Source organism: Stegostoma tigrinum, chromosome 44, assembly GCF_030684315.1.
Source record: "Stegostoma tigrinum isolate sSteTig4 chromosome 44, sSteTig4.hap1, whole genome shotgun sequence".
Taxonomy (NCBI): Eukaryota; Metazoa; Chordata; class Chondrichthyes; order Orectolobiformes; family Stegostomatidae; genus Stegostoma; species Stegostoma tigrinum.
In genome coordinates this window covers 2842330-2864874 of record NC_081397.1, presented here as the reverse complement: position 1 = coordinate 2864874, position 22545 = coordinate 2842330, and the positions used below count along the sequence as shown (strand labels likewise).

Here is a 22545-nt window from a genome sequence, read left to right as displayed (position 1 = left end):
GATTAGATGAATTATGCGGGATGTGTCTGGGTGGGATGCTCTGAGGTTCGGTGTGGACTTCTTGGGGAGAAGGGTCTGTTTCCACACTCTCGGAGTTCTATGGTTCTTAAAACGAGGTAGCAAAGTGAAAATCGTTACCTGACGTCATGCATGGTAATCCTACAGGCACTAACCAAAGGGTTGCAGAGAAATAGAAACCTGTCAAGAAATACGGTGTAACATTACGTGCTTTGCGAACAGGCTTTTTTACGGGTTTCAGGTGCAGGAATTTATTACCTTGAGGGTCTGTACCATCAGCATTTAGGAAGGTCTCCAGAGAGCAGTCTAATCAGGAAAATGGAAGATGGATCATAAAATGTGAAGGATGACATTGGGAAGAGTTCCCCTGACTAGACAACAATTAACATACAACAAATAGGAACAGAATTAGGAAATTTGTCCCATCCAGTCTGCTCCACCATTCAGTCATGGTTGATACGTTTCTTCACCCAATTCATCCACCTTCACCCAGGAAGGCCTGAAGCAATTTTGTGTGTGCAAATTAAAAGAAGCTACCTTAACACTGCAGGGATTCTATGATCAAACACTGAGACAATTATTTCATCTTTATTGCACACAGCGAACAAAAAAGCACCCCTCCACTCAGCAAGTTAAGCATGATCACACAACAAGGCTCTTAACAAGATAATGAAATGTGAGGCTGGATGAACACAGCAGGCCAAGCAGCATCTCAGGAGCACAAAAGCTGACGTTTCGGGCCTAGACCCTTCATCAGAGAGGGGGATGGGGAGAGGGAACTGGAAAAAATAGGGAGAGAGGGGGAGGCGGACCGAAGATGGAGAGTAAAGAAGATAGGTGGAGAGAGTGTCGGTGGGGTGGTAGGGAGGGGATAGATCAGTCCAGGGAAGACGGACAGGTCAAGGAGGTGGGATGAGGTTAGTAGGTAGCTGGGGGTGCGGCTTGGGGTGGGATGAAGGGATGGGTGAGAGGAAGAACCGGTTAGGGAGGCAGAGACAGGTTGGACTGGTTTTGGGATGCAGTGGGTGGGGGGGAAGAGCTGGGCTGGTTGTGTGGTGCAGTGGGGGGAGGGGACAAACTGGGCTGTTTTAGGGATGCAGTAAGAGAAGGGGAGATTTTGAAACTGGTGAAGTCCACATTGATACCATATGGCTGCAGCGTTCCCAGGCGGAATATGAGTTGCTGTTCCTGCAACCTTCGGCTGGCATCATTGTGGCACTGCAGGAGGCCCATGATGGACATGTCATCTAGAGAATGGGAGGGGGAGTGGAAATGGTTTGCGACTGGGAGGTGTAGTTGTTTGTTGCGGACTGAGCGGAGGTGTTCTGCAAAGCGGTCCCCAAGCCTCCGCTTGGTTTCCCCAATGTAGAGGAAGCCACACCGGGTACAGTGGATGCAGTATACCACATATGCAGATGCGCAGGTGAACCTCTGCTTAATGTGGAATGTCATCTTCGGGCCTGGGATGGGGGTGAGGGAGGAGATGTGGGGACAAGTGTAGCATTTCCTGCGGTTGCAGGGGAAGGTGCCGGGTGTGGTGCGGTTGGAGGGCAGTGTGGAGCGAACAAGGGAGTCACGGAGAGAGTGGTCTCTCCGGAAAGCTGACAGGGGAGGGGATGGAAAAATGTCTTGGGTGGTGGGGTCGGATTGTAAATGGCGGAAGTGTCGGAGGATAATGCGTTGTATCCGGAGGTTGGTAGGGTGGTGTGTGAGAACGAGGGGGATCCTCTTGGGGCGGTTGTGGCGGGGGCGGGATGTGAGGGATGTGTTGCGGGAAATACGGGAGACGCGGTCAAGGGCGTTCTCGATCACTGTGGGGGGAAAGTTGCGGTCCTTGAAGAACTTGGACATCTGGGATGTGCGGGAGTGGAATGTCTTATCGTGGGAGCAGATGCGGCGGAGGCGGAGGAATTGGGAATATTCCGCCTGGGAACCCTGCAGCCATATGGTATCAATGTGGACTTCACCAGTTTCAAAATCTCCCCTTCTCCTACTGCATCCCTAAACCAGCCCAGTTCGTCCCCTTCCCCCACTGCACCACACAACCAGCCCAGCTCTTCCCCCCCACCCACTGCATCCCAAAACCAGTCCAACCTGTCTCTGCCTCCCTAACCGGTTCTTCCTCTCACCCATCCCTTCCTCCCACCCCAAGCCGCACCCCCAGCTACCTACTAACATCATCCCACCTCCTTGACCTGTCCGTCTTCCCTGGACTGACCTATCCCCTCCCTACCTCCCCACCTATACTCCCTCCACCTATCTTCTTTTGTCTCCATCTTCGGTCCGCCTCCCCCTCTCTCCCTATTTATTCCAGTTCCCTCTCCCCATCCCCCTCTCTGATGAAGGGTCTAGGCCCGAAACGTCAGCTTTTGTGCTCCTGAGATGCTGCTGGGCCTGCTGTGTTCATCCAGCCTCACATTTTATTATCTTGGAATTCTCCAGCATCTGCAGTTCCCATTATCTCTGATACTATTGTAAGGCTCTTAACAAATTGGTTCAAACAAATAGTGTTTGTTTCCGGATGTGCTCACTCTTAGATTCGTATGCAGCATTTTTCCCTGAAACTCTGCAAATGAACAGTCCTGAAGTTTAATTCTTATATAAGTTTCTGTCCATAGAGTTCATGGTGAGAAATTATTGAGGATTGTTTCGATACATGTGTCCACTTTATTGGTTATTGTTCTGGATCCATCAACCCTGGAACTTGCTTTTATATCAGAAGCAGCTCCCTGTTTTGTTTAACGTTCGGCATGAGGTGTCTGTTTGAAGTGTGGCTGTTGCTGCATTTTACCCATTTACCTCAGGACTTTACTTCGACAGACGTTCCTATTTAACTGTGTATCACAAGGTGGCACGTTATCAAATGTTGTTATCTCCTCTGCCTCAGAAAACAGCATGCTTTTGTTGCATCCTAGAAATAGCAAATTATTTTCAGTTCCTGTATAACAGTTTGTCATTGTCTCTGAACAGTTTCAAAATAACTGTCCAGAGGTCAGGTCCCATCACCAAGTCTCACCTTATTCACTACTGCACAGGACACTGGCCGTGGCAGCTGTCATAGAGCTGTAGTGCTTTTATTTTCCCCCCAGCACCCGTGTTGTATGTGTGCAGGTGTAAGACCAGAAAATACCAGCCGTGAAAATAACTTTATCCACGCAGCAAACCAGTAAAGACACCCATGTGACTAAGGAGCTAGTAGCAAACAGAGCCCCGGAGGGCCATGCCTATGTGAACAAAAAGGTGACCTTCCGGTTTTATTGATCAACCAAAGCTTTCCTGATTGGCTCAGGTTCACAACCTAAATCAAGAACCTCGATGTTGACATGATCAGCACAGTTCCAATTATTACAGGTTTACTCCAAAAACAGTTGTTTCAAATAAATTACCACAAGCAACCTTTAACTTGGCAACTTCACAAGAAATTCGGAATATTAAACTCTTATTTCTCATCATTGATGACACTTTGAAAGCGTTTGGCATGTTTGGCCAGGCCTTGTCCTTCCACCATCTCTGTTCCATTTATGAGATTCATGTCGTGATGTACATTGGTTTTGTATCCACATGTTACCCCACAATGAAATAATCCAATCCTCACAATATTCCAATCCATTTTTTTCCCTACATGACAACACTCAGATGAACCTCATAACTACACACAGAAACTGATCCAAGGTGAGCCCTTTTAAGCATTGGTTGAGTTCAAATATTTTCCAGGTAATGGGAAAGGATTGAAAATGACCTCAAAATATAATGTGATGCTTCCAGGAATATCTTTCTCTTTATGGCTTACCTAAAACTGTTTGCAGCCTTGGAAATAATCCTTTGCACAAATATCCACATTATCCATTTAACAAAATGTTTACTCGTCTCTGCTTCTCTGAATCGCAGTTAAGCATCAGTTGGTTGTTTAAATACTCCTCACGTTGCTTTTCAACTGCTGCATGTCTAACTCTTCAATCTTTTCCAGCCTGACAATGATTCTAAGCTCTTGAATTTTCTTATGATTAGCAGATTTGACCTCACATTTTGGAATCAACCATTGGTTTTGACTGACAAAGGTTAATTGGACTCGAAACTTTAATTCTGTGAGCCCTTCTCTCTACACTTGCTCCAGTTTCTCCAGATATTTCTTTATTTTTTTTTCTCTTTTCCTTCAGATCTCCAATTGTGTTAAATATTAAAAATTGCAGCTCTTCCTTAATTTCCCCAATCACATATGTTTCTTTCGTTTTTCCGGATCCATTTCAAGGCTGGCTTTTCAAGCATGATTGTGGACATCTTGTTGAAAATGCAATTGGATGCTTTCTTGCCTTACCTTGGCTGATGACATTTATATGGAAATTAGCAATAAAAACTTTGTTATTGTTTCTGTTTTGTTGTTGTTCCAACACCCAGTGGATTTGCTTCCTCCACACAGAAAGCCACTCCCTGAATAGCATGCAACCAAGTTAGAAAATAATCTGAAAATGTGTCACTGAACCTGGTGTGCAGGTGTAAGACTAAAAAATATCAGCCGTGATAGCAACTTTATCTACACAGCAAACCAGGGAAAACATCCATGTGACTAAGGAGCTAGTAGCAAACAGAGCACGGAGGGGGCTGGAACTCCAGTTTCTCTTTACAGATGCTTCCAGGCCTGCTGACATTTTCCAGCAGTTGCTGTGTTCACTTAATGCAACCAGATTCATCATTTCATTCTATGCCAGTCAAAAAACTGAAGAAACAAATTGACACAGGCTACAAATTGCTCCTAATGCAAAGCAGCACCCAAAGGCCTCAATATGTTACAACGCCAACTCCAATCTTGCAATAGGCATGTTTCATTCTCAGGTACAAAGTTTTCGATACTCTAATGGAAGCATGCACTTCTGAGAGTTGCAAAGTGATTCAATATTTATCAAGAATGAAAATATATTTCATTTGCCTCTGAAACACACAGGTATTTGAGGTTGGAAAGCTCAGAATAATGAGTGGAATTGAATTTGATTTTTAGGTACATTTTCATAGCCTTAACAGACGTAAAGGAATGAAAAATCTAAATATATGCACAGGTCATTACCAAACCATCTTTCATCTGAAATTGTTTTGAAAACAACGACACAACTGCAGTAGAACTTTAACCCAGACAATAGAATAATCACTCATAAAACCATGGCAAATGTAGAAACAAGTAGTTCATCTGTTCGTTGAACCTATTGAAAGGAGGATCAAGGGTTAGAAGGGCATGAGAGATGACTCCCTGATAAATTCATTGTCCTTCATACAAATCATTTCAAAGGTATATGCCAAAGCTAAAAAGCTCATAACGTTTTCACATCAAACAGGGCTATTGGGGAGATTTTGAAACTTAAAAAGTCCACATTGATACCATTGGGCCTGGAGTGTTCCCAAGCAAAATATGAGATGCTGCTCCTGCAACCTTTGGGTGGAATTGTTAGGAGACCCAGGATGTACATATCGTCCAAGGAATGGGAGGGGGAGTTGAAAAGTTTCACGACTGAAATGTGCAGACCAGGGAGTTGCAGTTGTAGTATGGCACACTGACCTCTACATCGATGAGGCCAGAGGCCAGCTCTCTGACACCTCCTCCTACCGCCCGTTTGATCATGATCCCATGACCGACCACCAAAGCATCGTCTCCCTGACCATCCACAATCTCATCACTTCAGGTGACCTCCCAACCATAGACTCCAACCTCATCATTCCCAAAACCTGCACTGCTCATTTCTATCTCATTCCCAAAATCCACAAACCTGACTGCCCTGGTCATTTTCTCCGCCTCCCCCTGCCCCACCGATCTTATCTTCGCTGACCTCAGATCCATTTTCACCGCCTTGCTCCAGGGACACACAACCTACGCCTGTGACACCACCCACGCCCGCCACCTCCTCCAAAACTTCCGAGTCCCTGTCGCCAACATGTAGTCTTTATCATGGACATCCAGTCGCCATACACCTGCATTCCCCATAAGATGGCCAAAAGGCCCTCTGCATCTTCCTGTCCTGCAGGCCCGAACAGTCCCCCTACACTGGCACCCTCATTCACTTCAGTGAAGTCGCCGTCACCCTGAACAACTTCTCCTTCGATTCCTCCCACTTCCTACAGACAAAAGAGGTGGCCATGGGTACTCACATGGGCCCAAGCTATGCCTGCCTCTTTGTAGGTTACATGGAACAATCCCTCTTCCGAAGTTACACTGCCCCTAAACCCCACTTCTTCCTCCGTTACATTGATGACTGTACCGGCGCCACCTCGTGCTCCCAAGGGGATCTCGAACAGTTCATCCACTTCACTAACACCTTCCACCCCAACCTTAAGTTTAAATGGGCCACCTCCAATACCTCTCTTTCCTTCGTGGGCATCCCTGTTTCAATCTCTGGCAACTATCTGGAAACCAATATCTATTTCAAGACTACCAATTCCTACCTAGTATACACCTCCTCTGACCCACCTTCCTGCAAAAATGCCACCCCCATTCCAAATTCCTTCACCTCTGCTGCATCTGCTCCCTAGATGAGGCATTCCACTACTGTATGTCCCAGATGTCCTCGTTTATCAAGGGCCGCAACTTCCCCTCCATAGTAATTGAAAGCGCCCTCGACCATGTCTCTCACATTTCCCGCAACTCATTCCTCACATCCTCTTCCCACAATAGCAACCAAAAACAGAATCCCTCTCATCCTCACGCACCACCCGACCAACATTCAGATGCAACGCATCATCCTCCGGCACTTACACCATCTGCCATCTGACCCCACTACCAAAGACATGTTTCCCTTCCGACCCTTAGCTGCATTCCAGAGGGACCACTCTCACGTTGACTCCCTTGTCTGCTCCACCCTCCCCACTAGCCCAATCACCCCTGGCACCTTTCCCTTCAAGGTCAGTATACATACCCCCTCACTCATCCCAGGCCCCAAGGAGACATTCCACATCAAAAAGATGTTCGGCTGCACGTCTGCTAATGTGGTATATTGTCCCTGCTGTTCCCAATGTGACCTCCTCTACGTCGGGGAAACCAAGCAGATGCTTGGGGACCACTTTCTGGAACACCTGCACTCGGTTCATGACAAACAACTGCATCTCCCAGACGTCAACCATTCCAACTCCCACCTCCCATTCCTTAGATGACATGTTCATCCCGAGCATCCTGCAGTGCCACACCACCCAAAGGTTGCAGGGACAGCATCTCATATTCCGCTAGGAAGCCACGCGGCCCAATGGTATCAATGTGGACTTCACAAGCTTCAAAATGTCCCCTCCCGACCGCATCCCAAAACAAGCCCAGCTCGTCCCCTCCTCCTTTACCTGTCCTTCCTCCCACCAATCTACTCCTTGCACCTCAAGCCTCACTCGCATTTCCTACCTCCCAGCCTCATTCTGCTTCCTTGACCTCTCCAAGCTCTCTGGACTGACATATCCTCTCCCTAACTCCCCACCTGCACTCATCTTTCCTGACTCCATCCCCTCCTGTTTGACTTGTCTGTCTCCCCTCCACTTGTCTTCTCCTTTATCCATCTTTTATCTGCCTCACCCACTTTCCTTATTTATTTCAGAATCCCCTCCCCCTCCCCCATTTTTGAAGAACGTTCTTGACAGCTTTCCTGCTCCTCTGGTGCTATTCGGTCTTCTACACTCATCCAGCTCTACACCTTGTTATCTCAGATTCTCCAGCATCGGCAGTTCTTACAATCTCTGCTGACATGCTGGACCTGGTTCACACCCTCGTGTAATACTAGTTCATACCCTCGTGGGTGGCAGTCACAAATGTCACTGCAAGGATATTGGAACCCATCCAGCTGAGACGCAATCCATCCTGCAGGTTCCTCCTGCCCTGGCAGTGATTCCAATGATCCAGAGAGATCAATCCCTTCCTCCGACACTCTCCCTTTAGCCACTGCATTATCATCCAATTTCTGGGCTCACTAGCACATGGTAGAGGGAGTTAATCCAGACATTCCAACGCTAGAATTTTTGTTTATCATCTTTCCAACCAATTCCCTAAAGTCCTGTTGCAGGATCCCATCTCCCTTTCTGCCTACATTATTGATGGCAATATGCACCACAGAGTCTATCTGCTTACTCTCTGATTTTGAATAACCTATGGCCACTCAGAGACATCCTTGACCCTAGAAGGAAGGTGATAACATATCATCCTGAAGTCTTGCATGGGTTTCTTGGCCCTGACTATGGAATGCTCAGTCCCGGCCGATCGCCTGTAGTTCAACACTTCCAGATGAAACACAGAGTCAATTGCTGTGCCAGTGATCAAACTGCTACTGTTGACTTTCACTGTTTCTGTGCCCCTTTGCCTTCAGATGTAAGTGACCGTGGGATGGAAAGTTTTGTCTGAGTATCTTTTGTAAATTCCTGCTGTGCATTTGGAGAATGTACAGAGATGTTGGTTGTCCCAAAAAAGACATGACTGCAGAGTTTTTGTGACATCCAGCGCGGAAACTGACCCTTCAGGCCAATTCGTCCATGCCGTCAGGATATCCTTCCTTAATCTACTCCAATTTGCCAGCATTTGGCCCATAACTATATGAGTTATGAGGAGAGACCGCACAGCCTGTGGTTGGTTACACCAGAGAAAAGTGAGATGTGGTGGGGTGCTGTCTGGTTAAGGTCTGGTGTATGAAATTATGACTGATGTAGTAATGGGAGTTTGTGAAAGCATTTTCCATGGCAAACCTGTCTTGAAGAAGTGGACGTAAGTTTCAGTTCAAGAGGTAAATTATTAATGTGGAAAATGTTCAGGAAGCTTTTGGACAGCCTTGGGCAGCAGAGTTATGGATCATGATGCCTGAGAGGCCGCTGAAGGCATGCATTCTCGTAACATTTTGAGTGCGAGCAGCAACGGAGGCAAGATGGACCCGGAAGACTGCAGCTAAGGTAAAGCAATTTATTTTTAAAATTACTTACCGGTAGCGGGCAGCGGTGTTTTTTTTCCTCTTTCAGAGAAGGAGCGGGAGCACCAGAGGAAGTGACGAGGACCAGAGGGGCAGCCGGGAAGGAAAGCAGTGACCATATATATCAGCAAGGCGGCTAAACCCGAGACTCTACAACTGTAGAGTTTCCCACCTGCCCTCCTCCTCTAACCTAGTTAATAAGGTAAGGTTCATTCTAAACTTTCTCTATTGAATATAAGTTTGTTATTAATTTGTTATTATTATTTGACGCAAGCTTTCTACTTTAGTATTGAGTGGGTGTTCAGATAAGTGGGGTATGGATGCTAGGGCAGTTGTTTGCTCCTCCTGCAGAATGTGGCAGTTGGGAGATGTGGCACACGTCTCCGCTGGCTACATCTGCGGGAAGTGCACCCAGCTACAGCTCCTTGAAAACCGTGTTAGGGAAATGGAGCTGGAGCTGGATGAACTACGGATCATTCGGGAGGCAGAGGGGGTAGTTGAGAGGAGTTATCGGGCTTTGGTCACTCCTAAGGCTCAGGACGAGAATAGATGGGTTACAGTTAGGGGGAGGAAAGGGGACAGACAGACAGTGCAGAGATCCCCTGTGGGCATTCCCCTCAGCAATAAGTATACCGTTTTGGATACTGCTGCGGGGGATGACCTACCAGAGGAAAGCCATAGTAGTCAGTTCTCTGGCACTGAGCCTGACACTGTGGCAAAGAAGGGAAGGGGGCAGAATAGAAAAGTACTCGTGGTAGGGGGCTCGATAGTTAGGGGAATCGACAGGAGATTTTGTGGGCAAGATCGGGATTCCCGGAAGGTATGTTGCCTCCCTGGTGCCAGGGTCCGGGACGTCTCCGATCGGGTGTATAAGGTTCTAAAAGGGGAGGGCGAACAGCCAGAAATCGTGTTACATATTGGCACAAACGATATAGCCAGAAATAGGTTTGAGGATATAAAAAGTGATTTCAGGGAGTTAGGATGGAAGCTGCAGAGCAGGACGAACAGAGTAGTGTTCTCTGGTTTAATACCGGTGCCACGAGATAGCGAGGTGAGGAACAGGGAGCGGGCGCAGCTGAACACGTGGCTGCGCAGCTGGTGTAGGAGGGAGGGCTTCAGATATGTTGATAATTGGGATGCCTTCTGGGGAAGGTGGGACCTGTACAAGAAGGACGGGTTGCATCTGAACTGGAAGGGGACCAATGTCCTGGGTGGAAGGTTTGCTCGATTAGTTCGAGAGGGTTTAAACTAGTATGGCAGGGGGGTGGGAACCTGAGCTGTATACCAGAGGTGAGCGTTGATGCAGGTGAGGCAGTAGCAAGAGGTAGACCAGCTAGTGGGAAGGATTTTCCTGGGAAGGAACCAAGGGATCGGTTAAAGTGTGTTTGCTTTAATGCAAGGAGTATCCGGAATAAAAGTGATGAACTTAGAGCATGGATCAGTACCTGGTGCTATGATGTTGTGGCCATAACAGAGACATGGGTTTCTCATGGGCAGGAATGGTTGCTGGATGTTCCAGGGTTTAGAACATTTAAAAAGAATAGGGAGGGGGGAAAAAGAGGAGGGGGTGTAGCACTACTAATCAGAGAGAGTATCACAGCTACAGAAGCTTCCTTTGTCGAGGAAGATCTGCCTACTGAGTCAGTATGGGTGGAAATTAGGAACAGCAAGGGAGTAGTCACCTCGTTAGGGGTTTACTACAGGCCCCCCAATAGCAGCAGGGAGATTGAAGAAAGCATAGGTCGACAGATTTTGGAAAAGTGTGCACGCAGTAGGGTTGTTGTAATGGGTGACTTTAACTTTCCTAATATTGATTGGAACCTCCTTCTAGCAGAAGATTTGAATGGAGCTGTTTTTGTAAGGTGTGTTCAGGAGGGTTTCCTAACGCAGTACGTTGACAGGCCGACGAGGGGAGAGGCCATTCTAGACTTGGTGCTCGGAAACGAGCCGGGGCAGGTATCAGATCTTGTGGTGGGAGAGCATTTTGGTGATAGTGACCATAACTGCCTCACATTCTACATAGCTATGGAGAAGGAGAGGATTAGGCAGAATGGGAGGATATTTAATTGGGGAAGAGGAAACTATGATGCGATTAGACATGAGTTAGGAAGCATGGACTGGGAGCAGTTGTTCCATGGTAAGGGAACTATAGACATGTGGAGACTGTTTAAGGAACAGTTGTTGGGAGTGATGAGTAAATATGTCCCTCTGAGACAGGCAAGAAGGGGTAAGATTAAGGAACCTTGGATGACGAGAGCGGTGGAGCTTCTAGTGAAAAGGAAGAAGGTAGCTTACATAAGGTGGAGGAAGCTAGGGTCAAGTTCAGCTAGAGAGGATTACATGCAGGCAAGGAAGGAGCTCAAAAATGGTCTGAGGAGAGCCAGGAGGGGGCACGAGAAAGGCTTGGCAGAAGGAATCCGGGAAAACACAAAGGCATTTTACACTTACGTGAGGAATAAGAGAATGGTCAAAGAAAGAGTAGGGCCGATCAGGGATAGCACAGGGAACTTGTGTGTGGAGCCTGAGGAGGTAGGGGAAGCCCTAAATGAGTTTTTTGCTTCTGTCTTTACGAAAGAAACGAACTTTGTAGTGAATGAAACCTTTGAAGAGCAGGTGTGCATGCTGGAATGGATAGAGATAGACGAAGCTGATGTGCTGAAAATTTTGTCAAACATTAAGATTGACAAGTCGCCAGGCCCGGATCAGATTTGTCCTCGGCTGCTTTGGGAAGCGAGAAATGCAATTGCTTCGCCACTTGCGAAGATCTTTGCATCCTCGCTCTCCACTGGAGTCATACCTGAGGACTGGAGAGAGGCAAATGTAATTCCTCTCTTCAAGAAAGGAAATAGGGAAATCCCCGGCAATTATAGACCGGTAAGTCTCACGTCTGTCGTCTGCAAGGTGTTAGAAAGGATTCTGAGGGATAAGATTTATGACCATCTGGAAGAGCATGGCTTGATCAAATACAGTCAACACGGCTTTGTGAGGGGTAGGTCATGCCACACAAACCTTTTCGAGTTTTTTGAGGATGTGACTAGAAAAGTTGATGAGGGTCGAGCTGTGGATGTGGTGTATATGGACTTCAGTAAGGCATTTGATAAGGTTCCCCATGGTAGGCTCATTCAGAAGGTCAGGAGGAATGGGATACAGGGGAACTTAGCTGCTTGGATACAGAATTGGCTGGCCAACAGAAGACAGCGAGTGGTAGTGGAAGGAAAATATTCTGCCTGGAAGTCAGTGGTGAGTGGGGTTCCACAGGGCTCTGTCCTTGGGCCTCTACTGTTTGTAATTTTTATTAATGACTTGGACGAGGGAATTGAAGGATGGGTCAGCAAGTTTGCAGACGACACAAAGGTCGGAGGTGTCGTTGACAGTGTAGAGGGCTGTTGTAGGCTGCAGCGGGACATTGACAGGATGCAGAGATGGGCTGAGAGGTGGCAGATGGAGTTCAGCCTGGATAAATGCGAGGTGATGCATTTTGGAAGGTCGAATTTGAAAGCTGAGTACAGGATTAAGGATAGGATTCTTGGCAGCGTGGAGGAACAGAGGGATCTTGGTGTGCAGATACGTAGATCCCTTAAAATGGCCACCCAAGTGGACAGGGTTGTTAAGAAAGCATATGGTGTTTTGGCTTTCATTAACAGGGGGATTGAGTTGAAGAGTCGTGAGATCTTGTTGCAGCTCTATAAAACTTTGGTTAGACCGCACTTGGAATACTGCGTCCAGTTCTGGGCGCCCTATTATAGGAAAGATGTGGATGCTTTGGAGAGGGTTCAGAGGAGGTTTACCAGGATGCTGCCTGGACTGGAGGGCTTATCTTATGAAGAGAGGTTGACTGAGCTCGGTCTCTTTTCATTGGAGAAAAGGAGGAGGAGAGGGGACCTAATTGAGGTATACAAGATACTGAGAGGCATAGATAGAGTTGATAGCCAGAGACTATTTCCCAGGGCAGAAATGGCTAGCACGAGGGGTCATAGTTTTAAGCTGGTTGGTGGAAAGTATAGAGGGGATGTCAGAGGCAGGTTCTTTACGCAGAGAGTTGTGAGAGCATGGAATGCGTTGCCAGCAGCAGTTGTGGAAGCAAGGTCATTGTGGTCATTTAAGAGACTGCTGGACATGTATATGGTCACAGAAATTTGAGGGTGCACACATGAGGATCAATGGTCGGCACAACATTGTGGGCTGAAGGGCCTGTTCTGTGCTGTACTGTTCTATGTTCTATGTTCTAAATGTCAAATTCTCAAGCTACACCACATAAAATTTTCAACACCGTGGTGTCTAATGTCTTAACCTTTTGTTAGCTCCCTTATGAAATGCTGACTCAAAATCTAAATGCAATGCATCCATTGTTTCCCTTTTTTTCCATTATGGTTCAGACATTCTCAAAATGTCGAAGGAGTTTTGACCATAATGACACAGGATATGAAACTAGGTCATCTGGCCCATCGAGTCTCCTCTCCCATTCAATCATTGCTGTTGAGGTGTTTCGATGATCAGTTTATATTTAACAACTTTTTTGCCTCGTTCCCTTTATTTTATATAGGATGACACATTGGTAGTTTTAGGATCCTCTGGTGTGTCTCCGGAATTCAAGAATTTATTTTTGATAAAATTAAAACCAATGTAGCTACCCTCTCTGTAGCTACTTATTTTATAATCTCAGGATGCAAATCATCAGTACCAGAAAGCAAATCTTCCTAAGAAAAATTAGTTTTTCTGTTACAACGTTCATAATGTTGGCGTTGATACTGAATATTCCTCGATATTCTTTTGCATTAATAGTTTGTTTGAAGATGTTACATGCCGCTCTGTTTTCTAGGAGAAAAATAAAATTCATTCAGAGCTCTGTGTTCATACCTCGGCCTGTAGATAAACTCCAGAGGATTTCACAGTTGTCTAGAATTTGTTTGTGGCAGAGGGCATGTGAAATTAAGATGGCTGCAGAAAAAAAAAACTAAAGTGAATCTCACAGATGGCAATCAAGCAGTTAGAATTCCCTTACCCAGTAATCGTGACCGAGTATGCAATTTAAGAAACTCTATCATTGATAGAATGTGGTGAGCACCCATATATGTTACAGTTGTAGCTACTGGCACCTCGGTGGAGCAGAGCACTGTAGATACAGGAATTAATGCAAACAAAAAATTGAAACCCATTCATGCGTCAGGCTTATTTTAGACAAAAGACAACTGTCTAATTTCAGAAATTAAGTCATATGCGTGACATCAAGGTCCAAACAACAGGGGAGCCAATCAATTAAATGTATGGCGTCAGGGTCAGATCCTATTTCATTTAGTGTATTATGCAAAAAAATTTTTAAAATCGAATTGATTGAAATTAATGTGAGTGATGATTTGACACATTTGATCCTCTGGAGATCTGATGCTTGTATAAGTACAGACTGGCTTTCCATATCCTGGCCATCCAACTGTCAGAGACCGTCAACACAGACAGAAGTGATTCATTCTCATAAATGAGAAAACCAGCAATTTTGCTGTTGAAAGAGATTTACTATCCACTTCTCGCAGCTGCTTGTCTTCCAGGTAAGCCATTCTCACTTGTTTGCTTTTAGTAGATTTTAGTTTCTCCTTGTTAATGCCACATATCGTATATTTCCTCGTGTCAGTGTTGCCAGAACAATATCAAGAAATGTGTTTGGACACTGACTGCTTTTTGTTTCACTTTATCTGAAAACACAACTCCTGTAATGATAATACACTATACGTGTCATCTGCAATGAAAATTGATGATTTTTAGACAGGCTGGCTATACTATATGGAATGATGACTGATGCAACATATTAAACTCTTGGGTAAATTTTCTATTTTTAAATCAATCACAATGTGTTCAAATGCTCTTAATAATTACCTTCACCTTTATTTCAAACGTGCATTGCAATATTACTTAACTTCTTTGCCTCTCTTACAGCGAACATGATAACAGTTTTTATTCTCTTACGAAGAAATTGTGGCCTTTCCAAATGCATCTCAACTTACATGGTGGCCATGGCAACAGCGGATCTATTAGTCATTATCAATAGCATTATAGTATATCGTATTTTGAGTTATCACTTTCCATTTTCCTTCCTGTCCCACACACCAGTGTGTAAGCTCATTGTATATATGATTACCGTGAGTCTCGATTTAACCGTTTGGTTCACCGTTTCCTTCACATTTGACAGATTTGTGGTGATCTGCTGCCAGAGGTTTAAAGCAAAATATTGCACCAAAAGAACTGCAACCACGGTATTAACTGTCGTCTCAGTCTTGATCTTGTTGAAGAATATACCGGTTTTGTTTGCATATGAGCCGGAGAAAATCATCAACAAAATCCAGTGGGGCTGCCGATCAAGTGCAATTTTCTTAGCTTCGTCTCCAGGGATAGCATTTGTCTGGTTTTACAGTGCCTGGGTTGCTTGGCTTCCATTCATCCTCATGTTCTTGTTTAATTCTTTAACCATTCACCGTATATTAGTTGCGAACAGGATTCACATTGGACTTAAGGGTCACAGAAGTGAGAATCATAGCAATTCAGAAATGGAAAACCGTAGGAAGTCCATCATTTTATTGTTCTCAGTATCAATTAGTTTCATACTACTTTGGTTAACACATTCTACGAGTTTCACCATTACTAGGCTGTCAAGCCCTAATTATTACCGAGGTGACTTGAACAATCCTGAATATATCGCAACTGAAACAGGACATATCCTCAAGTTGTTGAGTTGTTTCTTGAACCCATGTATTTATGCAATGACCCAGAACAAATTCAGAGCAGAGCTGAACAATGTAATGAAATGTCTATTAAACAAATTCTTTGATTAACTGAAAAACACGCGGACAAGGCAAATGCATTTTAAATGATTCTCTTTGAAGCTGAGCCTTAATTTCGCATCATTTTCCACAATGGATTCCCTTCGCCCATCTGGCTGAAAAATAAAATGCTTTACTCAGATGTTTCTAATATTTTCAACTGGACATTTGATGTGTGTGTTACTTTCAGTTATTTAAGTTTTTTTGTTTGAATTTTGCAGATAGCATACTTATTCAAAGATAATATTTTCAAATTCAGGTACGAAGTTGATTCTTTTAAAAATCTGGCTTCAGCACTGGAATGTAAAACATTGGAAGAAGTGTTCCCTTCCTCCAAATCATGAACATAGATTGGAAATATTTGTGGTCCCAGCACCGCTTCTGTTGAACCCCATTCGATCCAGATCATCCAACCAAAAAAAATCCTGAACACCATTTGCTATTTCCTGCCAACTATCGAATTCTCAGATCATGCCAATATAACACGTAAATCAATTAATCGACGACAGCGATTTGAATCAAATGCATCAGGTTCTACCCATGGTCCAGTTTATTTTTGTCTGGAGGCAGTAGTCACTGTTTGAAAACTCTCTTGTCATCTCAGTGGTACATGTCCTCCCCAATGTGCTTACACTGTGAAACAAGTTTCCAGTTCGCAGTAACATGGCAGAAGATCTGATCAGCTCCTTTGTTCTCACTCAGAATAAATATCTGATCTATGTCCTTATATTTTCATTTGTTTCAAGGGGAGGAATTCTGAGACAGTGCTTAAGTCAATATTTAATGCATTACCCTTGCTGCCCAACTTAGATTGTAGTTTGCTGTCTTGTTCAACTGTTGCAGTTCTTGTGGGAATACCACACGTGAGAATGCAGGGGCTCTTGGTTGAAGAAGGGTAGTTACAGTTGCTCACCCATTTTATTTTTCATGCAAACACAATTATCAGTGAACGTTTGCTCTGAGTTCATAAGAACAGGACCTTGTAAATACCGTCATGTAGTCATACATTCATTCGAACAGAAATAGGCTTTTTAATCCAAGTAATACATGCCGACCATCATCCCAAACTAAACTAGTCCCACCTCCCTGTGCGCCACCCATTTCCCTTCAAGTTCCTATTCATGCACTTACCTAAATGTCTTTGATACATTGTAACTGTAGCATCATCCATCACTTCCTCTGGAAATTCAATCGACACAGGAACTGCTCTCTGTAAAATAAAATACACACATGCCTTTTCTTAAATCTTTCTCCTCTCGTGTTAAAATGATTCCCCTCAGTTTTGAAATCTCCCATACTATGGAGAAAAAGACAGCTACCATTCGCGTTATCTGTATCCCTCATGAATTCATAAACCTCGGTAAGGTCAACCTCCAATCTTCCAAGCTGCATTGAGAAAGAGTTCCAGCTGATCCAGTCTCTCCTTACAACTCAAACAATTCCAGGCAACATCCTAGAAAAATCTCTTCTGAACCCTCTACAGCTGGTCATGACCGACTTATCACCAGGCAGCAAAGACTTTAAAGAGTACTCCAGGAGAGACCTCACCAAGGTCCAGCACAACATCAATTTAACATCCCAACTGCTATACTCAACGGCCTGAGCAATGAAGGCAAGCGTCCTAAATGCATACTTAACCCATCCTATCAACATGGAATGCAAACTTCAAAGAATTATGGACCCGATCATGAAGACTCTGTTGTACTACACAACCCAAGGCCCAACTTTTCATTGCTTAAGTCTTGCAGCTGCTTGCTTTGTCAAAATTCAACCTTGTGTTTATCCAGATTAAACTCCATCTGACCCAATTCATCAAGTTCTCTTTTGAATCATCAATAACCTTCTTCACTGTCCACGATACCAGCAACCTGTGCGTCATCTGCAAACTCACTACCCACTCCTCCAAAACGCTCATGTAAATAATTTTTCTAAATGACCAACAAAAGTGAACCCATCACCGATAAAATTATTTACAAGTCAGGATTTTGCAATACTTCATGTCACTCTGACTAAACTGGCAGCTCACACAATTTTGACATCTCTGAAGATTTTTTTTCTTGCAGTAGATATGATTCCTGTGAGAGCTTGGACACATTGTAACTCAGTACTCCATTCAACTATAAGGTTCCTTTGAATGGAACTGGGCTGGGAGGGAGTGAACGACATTACAAATGTGGGTATTGGTGTCTCCTAAAGAAAGGGATTTCATCTTAACTGCTGTGGAACATGCAATCTCGTTTTTCAACGATCACATCAGTGATAAAATTTGTAAAATCCTAACATGAGAAAACAAAGTAGAAGAATCAAGAAAATCACAGTAGTCACAATGCACATTGCAGTGTAATCATTAAGTTATGTTGTACCAAATGTATCCTGTTCTCTGTTTGAATTTACCAAAAAAGATTTTGTTTTGCGAATGAGTGAAAATAAACTTGCAAACAATCCTTGTGGCGACCCGCTGGCTCAGTGCCAATTCCAGCACTGGGCGACTGTCTATGTGGAGATTGTATGCATGGGTTTCTTCCGGATGCTCTGGTTTCCTCCCACAGTCCAAACACATGCAGGTTAGGGTGGTTTGGCCATGCTAAATTGCCCAAAGTGTTCAGGGATGTGCAGATTAGGTGAATTATGCGGGATGTGTCTGGGTGGGATGCTCTGAGGTTCGGTGTGGACTTCTTGGGGAGAAGGGTCTGTTTCCACACTCTCGGTGTTCTATGGTTCTTAAAACGAGGTAGCAAAGGGAAAATCGTTACCTGACGTCATGCATGGGAATCCTACAGGCACTAACCAAAGGGTTACAGAGAAATAGAAACCTGTCAAGAAATACGGTGTAACATTACGTGCTTTGCGAATAGGCTTTTTACGGGTTGCAGGTGCAGGAATTTATTACCTTGAGGGTCTGTACCATCAGCTTTTAGGAAGGTCTCCAGAGAGCAGTCTAATCAGGAAAATGGAAGATGGATCGTAAAAAGTGAAGGATGACATTGGGAAGAGTTCCCCTGACTAGACAACAATTAGCACACAACAAATAGGAACAGAATTAGGAAATTTGTCCCATCCAGTCTGCTCCACCATTCAGTCATGGTTTATACGTTTCTTCACCCAATTCATCCACCTTCACCCAGGAAGGCCTGAAGCAATTTTGTGTGTGCAAATTAAAAGAAGCTACTTAACACTGCAGGGATTCTATGATCAAACACTGAGACAATGATTTCATCTTTATTGCACACAGCAAACAAAAAAGGACCCCTCCACTCAGCAAGTTAAGCCTGATCACACAACAAGGCTCTGAACAAATTGTTTCAAACAAATAGTGTTTGCTGCCGGATATGTTCACTCTTAGATTCGTATACAGCGTTATTCTCTGAAACTCTGCAACTGAACAGTCCTGAAGTTTAATTCTTATACAAGTTTCTGTCCATAGAGTTCATGGTGAGAAATTATTGAAGATTGTTTCGATACATGTGTCCACTTTATTGGTTATTGTTCTGGATCCATCAACCCTGGAACTTGCTTTCATATCAGAAGCAGCTCCCTGTTTTGTTTAACGTTCGTCATGAGGTGCCTGTTTGAAGTGTGGCTGTTGCTGCATTTTACTCATTTACCTCAGGACTTTACTTCGACAGACGTTCCTATTTAACTATGTGTCACAAGGTGGCATGTTATCAAGTGTTGTTATCTCCTCTGTCTCAGAAAACAGCATGCTTATGTTGCATCCTAGAAATAGCAAATTATTTTCAATTCCTGTATAACAGTTTGTCATTGTCTCTGAACATTTTCAAAATAACTGTACAGAGGTCAGGTCCCATCACCAAGTCTCCCCTTATTTACTACTGCACAGGACACTGGCCGTGGCAGCTGTCATAGAGCTGTAGTGCTTTTATTTTCCCCCAGCACCGTGTTGTATGTGTGCAGGTGTAAGACCAGAAAACACCAGACGTGAAAATAACTTTATCCACGCAGCAAACCAGTAAAGACACCCATGTGACTAAGGAGCTCGTAGCAAACAGAGCCCCGAGGGGCCATGCCTATGTGAACAAAAAGGTGACCTTCCGGTTTTATTGATCAACCAAAGCTTCCCTGATTGGCTCAGGTTCACAGCCTAAATCAAGAACCTCGATGTTGACATGATCAGCACAGTTCCAATTATTACAGGTTTACTCCAAAAACAGTTGTTTCAAATAAATTACCACAAGCAACCTTTAACTTGGCAACTTCACAAGAAATTCGGAATATTATACTCTTATTTCTCATCTTTGATGACACTTTGAAAGCGTTTGGCATGTTTGGCCAGGCCTTGTCCTTCCACCATCTCTGTTCCATTTATGAGATTCATGTCGTGATGTACATTGGTTTTGTATCCACATGTTACCCCACAATGAAATAATCCAATCCTCACAATATTCCAATCCATTTTTTTTCCCTACATGACAACACTCAGATGAACCTCATAACTACACACAGAAACTGATCCAAGGTGAGCCCTTTTAAGCATTGGTTGAGCTCAGATATTTTCCAGGTAATTTGGAAAGGATTGAAAATGAACTCAAAATATAATGCGATGCTTCCAGGAATATCTTTCTCTTTATGGCTAACCTAAAACTGTTTGCAGCCTTGGACATAATCCTTTGCACAAATATCCACATTATCCATATAACAAAATGTTTACTCGTCTCTGCTTCTCTGAATCGCAGTTAAGCATCAGTTTGTTGTTTAAATCCTCTTCACGTTGCTTTTCAATTGCTGCATGTCTAACTCTTCAATCTTTTCCAGCCTGACAATGATTCTAAGCTCTTGAATTTTCTTATAATTAGCAGCTTTGACCTCACATTTTGGAATCAACCATTGCTTTTGACTGACAAAGGTTAATTGGACTCGAAACTTTAACTCTGTGAGCCCTTCTCTCTACACTTGCTCCAGTTTCTCCAGATATTTCTTTTTTTTTCTCTTTTCCTTCAGATCTCCAATTATGTACAATATTAAAAATTGCAGCTCTTCCTTAATTTCCCCAATCACATATGTTTCTTTGGTTTTTCAGGATCCATTTCAAGGCTGGTTTTTCAAACATGATTATGGACATGTTGTTGAAAATGCAATTGGATGCTTTCTTGCCTTACCTTGGCTGAAGACATTTATATGGAAATTAGCAATAAAAACTTTATTATTGTTTCTGTTTTGTTGTTGTTCCAACACCCAGTGGCTTTGCTTCCTCCGCAGAGAAAGCCATTCCCTGAATAGCATGCAACCACGTTAGAAAATAATCTGAAAAAGTGTCACTGAACCTGGTGTGCAGGTGTAAGACTAGAAAACATCAGCCGTGATAACAACTTTATCTACACAGCAAACCAGTGAAAACACCCATGTGACTAAGGAGTTAGTAGCAAACAGAGCCCCGAGGGGCCTGGAACTCCAGTTTCTCTTTACAGATGCTTCCAGGCCTGCTGACATTTTCCAGCAGCTGCTGTGTTCGCTTAATGCAACCAGATTCATCATTTCATTCTATGCCAGTCAAAAAACTGAAGAGACAAATTGACACAGGCTACAAATTGCTCCTAATGCAAAGCAGCACCCAAAGGCCTCAATATGTTACAACACCAACTCCAATCATGCAATAGGCATGTTTCATTCTCAGGTACAAAGTTTTCCATGCTCTAATGGAAGCATGCACTTCTGAGAGTTGCAAAGTGATTCAATATTTATCAAGAATGAAAATATACTGCATTTGCCTCTGAAATACACAGGTATTTGAGTTTGGAAAGCTCAGAAGAATGAGTGGAAACCTCTGAATTTGATTTTTAGGTGACATTTTCATAGCCTTAACAGACGTAAAGGAATGAAAAATCTAAATATATGCACAGGTCATTACCGAACCATTTTTCATCTGAAAGTGTTTTGAAAACAACGACACAACTGCAGTAGAATTTTAACCCAGACAATGGAATAATCACTCATAAAACCATGGCAAATGTAGAAACAAGTAGTTCATCTGTTCGTTGAACCTATTGAAAGGAGGATCAAGGGTTAGAAGGGCATGAGAGATGACTCCCTGATAAATTCATTGTCCTTCACACAAATCATTTCAAAGGTATATGCCAAAGCTAAAAAGTTCATAACGTTTTCACATCAAACAGGGCTATTGGGGAGATCTTGAAACTTACAAAGTCCACATTGATACCATTGGGCCTGGAGTGTTCCCAAGCAAAATATGAGATGCTGCTCCTGCAACCTTTGGGTGGAATTGTTAGGAGACCCAGGATGTACATATCGTCCAAGGAATGGGAGGGGGAGTTGAAAAGTTTCACGACTGAAAGGTGCAGACCAGGGAGTTGCAGTTGTAGTATGGCACACTGACCTCTACATCGCTGAGGCCAGATGCCAGCTCTCTGACACCTCCTCCTACCGCCCCCTTGATCATGATCCCATGACCGACCACCAAAGCATTGCCTCCCTGACCATCCACAAACTCATCACTTCAGGTGACCTCCCAACCGTAGACTCCAACCTCATCATTCCCAAAACCTGCACTGCTCATTTCTATCTCATTCCCAAAATCCACAAACCTGACTGCCCTGGTCATTTTCTCCGCCTCCCCCTGCCCCACCGATCTTATCTTCGCTTACCTCAGATCCATTTTCACCGCCTTGCTCCAGGGACACGCAACCTACGTCTGTGACACCACCCACGCCCGCCACCTCCTCCAAAACTTCCGAGTCCCTGGTCACCAACATGTAGTCTTTATCATGGACATCCAGTCGCCATACACCTGCATTCCCCATAAGATGGCCTAAAGGCCATCTGCATCTTCCTGT

The 22545-nt window shown here is 44.2% G+C and overlaps 1 protein-coding gene and 1 pseudogene across 1 annotated transcript; one reads left to right on the top strand and one right to left on the bottom strand.

The window, feature by feature from the left end:
• Window positions 1-22545, bottom strand: part of LOC132206921 (uncharacterized) — a 1098881-nt pseudogene that overhangs the window by 848561 nt on the left and 227775 nt on the right.
• LOC132207290 (probable G-protein coupled receptor 139) lies at window positions 14356-15878 on the top strand. The gene is made up of 2 exons (XM_059642489.1): window positions 14356-14470; window positions 14856-15878. The coding sequence occupies exons 1-2, from the start codon at window positions 14401-14403 to the stop codon at window positions 15746-15748; spliced, it is 963 nt and encodes a 320-aa protein (XP_059498472.1). The 5' UTR covers window positions 14356-14400; the 3' UTR covers window positions 15749-15878.

Bases quoted from the DNA above. Each gene is read 5' to 3' on its own strand.
- LOC132207290 (XM_059642489.1), top strand. From the start codon at position 14,401: ATGAGAAAACCAGCAATTTTGCTGTTGAAAGAGATTTACTATCCACTT. The intron at 14,471-14,855 runs GTAAGCCATTCT...CCTCTCTTACAG, and splicing joins CGCAGCTGCTTGTCTTCCAG to CGAACATGATAACAGTTTTT.